Source organism: Columba livia, chromosome 31, assembly GCF_036013475.1.
Source record: "Columba livia isolate bColLiv1 breed racing homer chromosome 31, bColLiv1.pat.W.v2, whole genome shotgun sequence".
In the NCBI taxonomy this organism is placed as follows: Eukaryota; Metazoa; Chordata; class Aves; order Columbiformes; family Columbidae; genus Columba; species Columba livia.
Genome location: NC_088632.1, coordinates 27945 through 36498, shown reverse-complemented (window position 1 = coordinate 36498; position 8554 = coordinate 27945). Strand labels below are relative to the sequence as shown.

General features: G+C 63.1%; 1 protein-coding gene and 1 long non-coding RNA gene across 2 annotated transcripts in view; both read right to left on the bottom strand.

Moving 5' to 3' along the window:
- The window catches only part of LOC102092263 (collagen alpha-1(II) chain-like), an 11138-nt gene extending 6822 nt beyond the window's left edge, over positions 1-4316 (bottom strand). Inside the window, exons 1-6 of the mRNA XM_065044039.1 lie at positions 3964-4316; positions 3747-3798; positions 3218-3297; positions 3063-3145; positions 1644-1777; positions 4-41 (exon numbers count right to left, since the gene is read on the bottom strand). Coding sequence (XP_064900111.1) covers positions 4-41; positions 1644-1777; positions 3063-3145; positions 3218-3297; positions 3747-3785 — 374 coding nt within the window. The 5' untranslated portion in view covers positions 3786-3798; positions 3964-4316. The remainder of the gene's footprint in view (positions 1-3; positions 42-1643; positions 1778-3062; positions 3146-3217; positions 3298-3746; positions 3799-3963) is intronic.
- Positions 4317-5829: 1513 nt separating this feature from the next.
- Positions 5830-7993, bottom strand: LOC135576838 (uncharacterized). Its single transcript, XR_010468553.1, has 3 exons — positions 7852-7993; positions 6460-6522; positions 5830-5867 (listed from the first exon to the last, which is right to left on the bottom strand). It is a non-coding gene; the product is annotated as an uncharacterized LOC135576838 (long non-coding RNA).
- Between the last annotated feature and the right edge of the window lie 561 nt (positions 7994-8554).

Below are 8554 nucleotides of genomic sequence, written 5' to 3'. Positions count from 1 at the left end.
CGCGGCGGGTCCCGGACAGCCCCGCCACCCCCACGGCCAGCCTGGGGCACCCCAAAAACGGGGGGACCCCGAAAACGGGCGTCAGGGGCTCGTTTGGGCGGGAAAACAGGGGCTTTGGGGTCCCCATTGAGAAAAACGGGGGTTTTGGCGGGAAATCGGGTCCCCATTGAGTCCAATGGGGGTTTTGGCGGGAAATCGGGTCCTCATTAGGAAAAACGGGGGTTTTGGCGGGAAATCGGGTCCCCATTGAACCCAATAGGGGTTTTGGGGGGGAAATTTGGGGGTTTTGGGGTCCCCATTGAGAAAAACGGGGGTTTTGGCGGGAAATCGGGTCCCCATTGAACCCAATAGGGGTTTTGGGGGAAATTTGGGGGGTTTTGGGGTCCCATTGAGAAAAACGGGGGTTTTGGCGGGAAATCCGGTGCCCATTGAGTCCAATAGGGGTTTTGGGGGGGAAATTTAGGGGGTTTTGGGGTCCCCATTGAGAAAAACAGGGGTTTTGGCGGGAAATCGGGTCCCATTGAACCCAATAGGGGTTTTGGGGGGAAATTTGGGGGTTTTGGGGTCCCCATTGAGAAAAACGGGGGTTTTGGCGGGAAATCGGGTCCCCATTGAGTCCAATGGGGGTTTTGGCGGGAAATCGGGTCCCCGTTGAGAAAAAACAGGGGTTTTGGCGGGAAATTGGGTCCCCATTGAACCCAATAGGGGTTTTGGGGGGAAATTTGGGGGGTTTTGGGGTCCCCATTGAGAAAATGGGGATTTGGCGGGAAATCGGGTCCCCATTGAACCCAATAGGGTTTTGGGGGGAAATTTGGGGGGTTTTGGGTCCCATTGAGAAAAACGGGGGTTTTGGCGGGAAATCCGGTGCCCATTGAGTCCAATAGGGGTTTTGGGGGGGAAATTTGGGGGGTTTTGGGGTCCCCATTGAGAAAAACGGGGGTTTTGGCAGGAAATCGGGTCCCCATTGAACCCAATAGGGTTTTGGGGGGAAATTTGGGGGGTTTTGGGGTCCCCATTGAGAAAAACGGGGGTTTTGGCGGGAAATTGGTCCCATTGAGAAAAACAGGGGTTTTGGCGGGAAATCGGGTCCCCAATGAACTCAATGGGGGTTTTGGCGGGAAATCAGGTGCCCATTGAACCCAATAGGGGTTTTGGGGGAAATTTGGGGGGTTTTGGGTCCCCATTGAGAAAAACGGGGGTTTTGGCGGGAAATCGCTCCCCATTGAGAAAAAACGGGGGTTTTGGCGGGAAATCGCTCCCCATTGAGAAAAACGGGGGTTTTGGCAGGAAATCGGGTCCCCATTGAACCCAATGGGGGTTTTGGGGGGAACTGGGGGGTTTTGGGGTTCAGCGACTTATTTGGGGTCCAATGGGGATATTTTGGGACCCAGGGGCTATTTTGGGGTCCAATGGGGTATTTTGGGTTCCCAGGGGATATTCTGGGGTACACTAGGGTATTTTGGGGGTACACTGGGATATTTTGGGGGTACAAAGGGGTATTTTGGGGGTACACTGGGATATTTTGGGGGTACACTGGGATATTTTGGGGGTACAAAGGGGTATTTTGGGGTACACTGGGGTATTTTGGGGGTACACTGGGGTATTTTGGGGTACAAAGGGGTATTTTTGGGGTGCTTTGGTACCTGGCAGCCTGCAGGGTTTTGGGGTCCCCCCCCAGTTTCAGTGTCAGGTGGTTCAGCCGTCGCTCCAGGGGGCGCAGCCGAGCGGCCAGGGGGGGCAGCCGGCCCCACAGACACCCCACGGCGCCCCAGAGATCCTGGGGACACCCCAAATCAGCCCTGAACCCCAATCACCCCATAGATCCTGGGGGTCACCCATAGATCCTGGGGGACACCCCATAGATCCTGGGGGTCACCCCATAGATCCTGGGGGACACCCCAAGTCAGCCCCTGAACCCCAAATCACCCCATAGATCCTGGGGGTCACCCCATAGACCCTGGGGGACACCCCATAGATCCTGGGGGGTCACCCCAAATCAGCCCTGAACCCAAATCACCCCATAGATCCTGGGGGACACCCCATAGATCCCGGGGGACACCCCATAGATCTGGGGTCACCCCATAGATCCTGGGGGACACCCCATAGATCCTGGGGGACACCCATAGATCCTGGGGGATCACCCCAAATCAGCCCCTGAACCCCAAATCACCCCATAGATCTGGGGGGACACCCCATAGATCATGGGGGTCACCCCATAGATCTGGGGGTCACCCCATAGATCCTGGGGGACACCCCATAGATCATGGGGGTCACCCCAAATCAGCCCTGAACCCCAAATCACCCCATAGATCCTGGGGGACACCCCATAGATCCCGGGGGACACCCATAGATCATGGGGGTCACCCAAATCAGCCCTGAACCCCCAAATCACCCCATAGACCCTGGGGGGACATACCCCATAGATCCTGGGGGGTCACCCCATAGATCCTGGGGGTCACCCCATAGACCCTGGGGGGGGTCACCCCAATCAGCCCTGAACCCCCAAATCACCCCATAGATCCTGGGGGACACCCCAAGTCAGCCCTGAACCCCAATCACCCCATAGATCCTGGGGGGACACCCATAGATCCTGGGGGTCACCCCATAGATTCTGGGGGTTACCCCATAGATCTGGGGGGACACCCCAAATCAGCCCCTGAACCCCCCAATTAATCCTGACACCCCCTGCCAATTGACCTTTGACCCCCATCCATTTGACCTTTGCCCCCCAATGACCTTTGACTCCCCCCACCCCTCCTGACCTTTGACCCCAAATGACCGTTGCCCCATCCCGTTGACCTTTGACCCCCAATGACCTTGGTCTCCCACCCCATTGACCGCCAATGACCTTTGACTCTCCGACCCTCTCATGACCTTTGACCCCCAGTGACCTTTGGCCCCACCCCATTAACCTTTGACCCCAGACGACCTTCGACCACCTGATGACCTTTGACCCACCCAAAACCCCCATGACCTTTGACCCCAATGGCCATTGACCCCCAAGACCCTTGACCCTCAACCCAAACGACCTATGACCCCAATGACCTTTGACCCCCCCCCACCTGGATGAGGCTCCTGACAGTGGGTGGAGCCTCGGGGGTCAAGTTCAGGGTCAAGTTCAAGGTCGGGCTCAGGCTCCGCCTCCCTGGGAAAGAGCCCAGATTAAGCCCCGCCCCCCTCTTTAAGCCCCGCCCACCACCCGCCAGGCCACACCCACCAAAGGCGGGAACTCTCCTCAGCCAATCGCTGCAGAGCCCAAAGCACCAAGGCGGGGGGGGGGTAGCGGCTCAGCACGGCCTGTAGGGGGCGAACAGGGTCAGGGGACCCAGGAGTTCGGGGAGGGACCCAGGAGTGCCCCAAGGGGACCCAGGAGTTCGGGAGGGACCCAGGAGTTCAGAGGGACCCAGGAGTTCGGGGAGGGGACCCAGGAGTCTGGGAGGGGGACCCAGGAGTCCGGGAGGGGACCCAGGAGTCCGGGAGGGGACCCAGGAGTCCGGGAGGGGACCCAGGAGTCCGGGAGGGACCCAGGAGTCCGGGAGGGGACCCAGGAGTGCCCCCAAGGGAGCCAAGAGTTCAGGGAGGGACCCAGGAGTTCGGGAGGGACCCAGGAGTCCGGAGGGGACCCAGGAGATCGGGAGGGGACCCAGGAGATCGGGAGGGGACCCAGGAGATCGGGAGGGGACCCAGGAGTGCCCCAAGGGACCCAGGAGTCCGGGAGGGACCCAGGAGTCCGGGGCTCCTCCCACCTCCGCCTCCCGCCTCCAGCGCTGATTGGCCGCCTCCATCAGCTCCTGTGTCCTGTGGGGATGATTGACAGGTGTGGAATGATTGACAGGTTGGGAATGATTGACAGGTTGAGACGAGACACCGCTGAGGGTGATTGACAGGTGGGGATCATTGGAAATGATTGACAGCTGGGGATGATTGGCAGGTGTGTGATGATGGACAAGCAGTCGCTCTCACCTGATTGGCTGCTCTGTCTCCAGCCCCGCCCCCAGCGCCTCTGCCCGGATTTTGCACACGGCCCGAACCGCCCTCCTGGGGGGTGGAGGTCAGTCAGGCCCCGCCCACTTCCACCCCCCCCGTGGCCCCGCGCAGTCTCCACCCCCTGTCACTCACCAGCACTTCTGGCTCCGCCCCCTTGGCCCCGCCCAGCGCTGGCCCCTTTGGGGGGGTGCAGGGCCGCTGGCCACACCCCCAGCCGCTGATTGGTCCGCTCCAACTCCGCCCCCAGCAGCCGCAGCTCCGCCCCCCGCCGAAGTTCCGCCCACCGGCGGGACAGCCCCGCCCCCAGCGCTGCCCTCTGAAAAGGGACCCAGGCGTCGGGTGAGCCCCATAGGGGACCCAGGCGTCCGGGTGACGCCCCCCATAAAGGACCCAGGCATCCGGGGTGAGCTCCATAGGGGACCCAGGCGTCCGGGTGAAACCCCCATAAGGGTCCCAGGCATCCAGGGACCTCCCCAAAATAAGGGACCCAGGCATCCGGGGACCCCCTCATAGGGGACCCAGGTATCCGGGGACCCCCCCATAGGGGACCCAGGCATCCGGCTGATCCCCCATAATCCACCCCAAAAATGGACCCAGGCCATCCGGGTGACCCCCCCAAACCCCCCCCAAGGGACCCAGGTGTCTGGCTGAGCCCCATAAGGGACCCAGGCATCCGGGTGGCCACCCTAACCCCCCCCCAAAAGTGGATCCAGGCGTACGGGTGAGCCCCCCCAGAAGGGACCCAGGCGTCCGGGTGACCCCCCCCCATAAGGGACCCAGGCGTCCGGGCCCCATAGCTCACCCAGCTCCAGCGCCGCCTCCTGGGCCCCCCCCAGGGCCCCCCCCAGCCCCCCAACTTCCCGTCGCAGCTGCTGAACGGCCTCGCCCAGTGCCGGCCCCCGCCCCCTGCAGGGTCAAAGGTCAAAGGTCAGTGACCCCCCCCCCACACACACACACACACCTCCCTCCCAGGACCCCCCTGAATGCCTGGGTCCCTCCCCGAACTCCTGGGTCCCCTATCTGGGACCCCTATCTGGGTCCCCCCCGAACTCCTGGGTCCCCTATCTGGGACCCCTATCTGGGTCCCCCCCAAACTCCTGGGTCCCCCCCGAACTCCTGGGTCCCCTATCTGGGTCCCCCCCGAACTCCTGGGTCCCTCCCCGAACTCCTGGGTCCCTCCCCGAACTCCTGGGTCCCCTGTCTGGCTCCCTCCCGAACTCCTGGGTCCTCCCCGAACTCCTGGGTCCCCTATCTGGGTCCCCACCGAACTCCTGGGTCCCTCCCCGAACTCCTGGGTCCCCCCCCGAACTCCTGGGTCCCCTATCTGGGTCCCTCCCGAACTCCTGGGTCCCCCCCCGAACTCCTGGGTCCCCTATCTGGGTCCCCCCCGAACTCCTGGGTCCCCCCCGAACTCCTGGGTCCCCTATCTGGGTCCCCCCGAACTCCTGGGTCCCCCCCGAACTCCTGGGTCCCCTATCTGGCTCCCTCCCAAACTCCTGGGTCCCCTATTTGGGTCCCCCCGAACTCCTGGGTCCCTCCCGAACTCCTGGGTCCCTCCCGAACTCCTGGGTCCCCCAATCCCCTCACCTCCGTCTCCAGGTGCCGGTACCTGAACCCCGAGTTAAGGACCAAACCAAAGGAGCAATTTTGGTGGGACCCCCCCATTTTTTGGGGTCCCCCCATTTTTTGGGGTGTCCCTGTGGGTCCCCCCATGAATTTTAGGTTCCCCCCCCATTTATTGGGGTCCCCCCCATTTATTGGGGTCCCCCCCCCCGTTTTGGGGTCTCCCCGTTTTGGGGTCCCCCCCCCGTTTTGGGGTCTCCCCGTTTTGGGGGTGCAGCGGATTCCAAAGCAGGTTCCCCCGAATCTTCTTCACGGTCCTGGGGACACAAACCACGACCCCCCCCAAGTTAAAGTGGGTCCCTCCCGGACGCCTGGTCCCTTGGGGAACTCCTGGGTCCCTCCCGGACACCTGGGGTCCCCTCCCGGACGCCTGGTCCCCCCCAAACTACTGGATCCCTCCCGAACGCCTGGTCCCCTCCCGAACTACAGGTCCCTCCCGAACACCTGGGTCCCTCCCGACGCCTGGGTCCTCTCCCGAACTCCTGGGTCCCTCCCGAACTCCTGGGTCCCTCCCGAACTCCTGGGTCCCTCCCGAACTCCTGGGTCCCTTGGGGAACTCCTGGGTCCCTTGGGGAACTCCTGGGTCCTCCCGGACGCCTGGGTCCCTTGGGGAACTCCTGGGTCCCTCCCGGATGCCTGGGTCCCTGCCCATGAACTCCTGGGTCCCTTGGGGGAACTCCTGGGTCCCTCCCGGACGCCTGGGTCCCTTGGGGAACTCCTGGGTCCCCTCCCGGACGCCTGGGTCCCCTCCGAACTCCTGGGTCCCCTCCCGAACTCCTGAGTCCCTTGGGGAACTCCTGGGTCCCTTGGGGAACTCCTGGGTCCCTCCCGGACGCCTGGGTCCCTCACCTGGGGTGTCTCACGTGCCGCGTGACGAATTCCCAGATGGGGCCACAGGAGCCCGAGCACAACCTGGGGGGGGAGGGGGAGAGAAACGGGGGTCAGGGGGCCGGAAGGGACCCAGGAGGTTCGGGAGGGACCCAGGAGTTCGGGAGGGACCCAGGAGTTCGGGAGGAAAAGGACCCAGGAGTGCCCCAAGGAACCCAGGAGTTCGGGAGGAAAGGGACCCAGGAGTTCGGGAGGAAAGGGACCCAGGAGTGCGGAGGAAGGGACCCAGGGAGTTCGGGTGGAAAGGGACCCAGGAGTTCGGGAGGAAAGGGACCCAGGAGTTCGGGTGGAAAGGGACCCAGGAGTTCGGGTGGAAAGGGACCCAGGAGTTCGGGAGGAAAGGGACCCAGGAGTTCGGGAGGAAAGGGACCAGGAGTTCGGGGAGGGACCCAGGAGTGCGGGTGGAAAGGGACCCAGGAGTGCGGGAGGAAAGGGACCCAGGAGTTTCGGGTGGAAAGGGACCCAGGAGTGCGGGAGGAAAGGGACCCAGGAGTGCGGGAGGAAAGGGACCCAGGAGTTCGGGAGGAAAGGGACCCAGGAGTGCGGGAGGAAAGGGACCCAGGAGTTCGGGAGGAAAGGGACCCAGGAGTGCGGGAGAAAGGGACCCAGGAGTTCGGGAGGAAAGGGACCCAGGAGTTCGGGTGGAAAGGGACCCAGGAGTGCGGGAGGAAAGGGACCCAGGAGTTCGGGTGGAAAGGGACCCAGGAGTGCGGGAGGAAAGGGACCCAGGAGTTCGGGAGGAAAGGGACCCAGGAGTGCGGAGGAAAGGGACCCAGGAGTTCGGGAGGAAAGGGACCCAGGAGTGCGGGAGGAAAGGGACCCAGGAGTTCGGGAGGAAAGGGACCCAGGAGTTCGGGTGGAAAGGGACGCCAGGAGTTCGGGTGGAAAGGGACCCAGGAGTTCGGGTGGAAAGGGACCCAGGAGTTCGGGTGGAAAGGGACCCCAGGAGTTCGGGTGGAAGGGACCCAGGGAGTTCGGGAGGAAAGGGACCCAGAGTTCGGGTGGAAAGGGACCCAGGAGTTCGGGTGGAAAGGGACCCAGGAAGTGCGGGAGGAAAGGGACCCAGGAGTTCGGGTGGAAAGGGACCCAGGAGTTCGGGAGGAAAGGGAACCAGGAGTGCGGGAGGAAAGGGACCCAGGAGTGCCCCAAGGAACCAGGAGTTCAGGAGGGACCCAGGAGTTCGGGTGGAAAGGGACCCAGGCGTCCGGGAGGGACCCAGGAGTTCGGGAGAAGGGACCCAGGCGTCCGGGACGGACCCAGCAGTTCGGGGAGGGAACCCAGGAGTTCGGGAGGAAAGGGACCCAGGAGTCCCTCGGGGGTTTTGGGGTGAATTCGGGGCTTTTTGGGTCCGACCTGCGCAGCACCGGCCCCGGGGGGGGCGGCAGCTCCATCTCGGTTCGGGCCCAGCGGCCCAGAGCGGGCCGCCATGGCGGTTCCCGCCGGAAGTGGGAAAGCGCGGGAACCGCAGGGCATCACGGGACTTGTAGTCCCCGCGGTGTCGGGATATAATGGGACTCTATGGGGGACCCGGGCATCATGGGAGTTGTAGTCCCGGAAGTGCGAGTTCCAGGCCATTAATAGGGCTCTGGGGGGGGGCAAAACCATTATGGGTTTGGAGGGGGGGGGGTGTCTCCCGAATTTTGGGGGTTTGGGGGAGAAATGGGGGGAGGGGAGAGAATTGGGGACACCTCCAACGATGGGGGAGGGGGCTCACGGATCCCCCCAAAAAAACTCGACCCACCCGAGGGGTTTTTGGGGGGTTTTGTCACTTTATTGCCACCAACCCCCCCCAAATGTTGGGGGGGGTCCAGCGCTGCCAGCAAAGAATCCACGACCTATATGGGGGGATAAACGGGGGTGTCGGGGACTCAGGCGTTCGGGAGGGACCCAGGAGTTCGGTGGAGGACCCAGAAGTTCAGGAGGGACCCAGGAGTTCGGGGGGGAACTAAAAAGTGGGGGGCGGAGACTAAAGTTCGGGGTCGCGGGGGCAGAGGTGGGGAGTTTAGAGGTGGCACCGAGGCCCCTGAAGGGACCGGAAGTGATGTGACACCGAGGC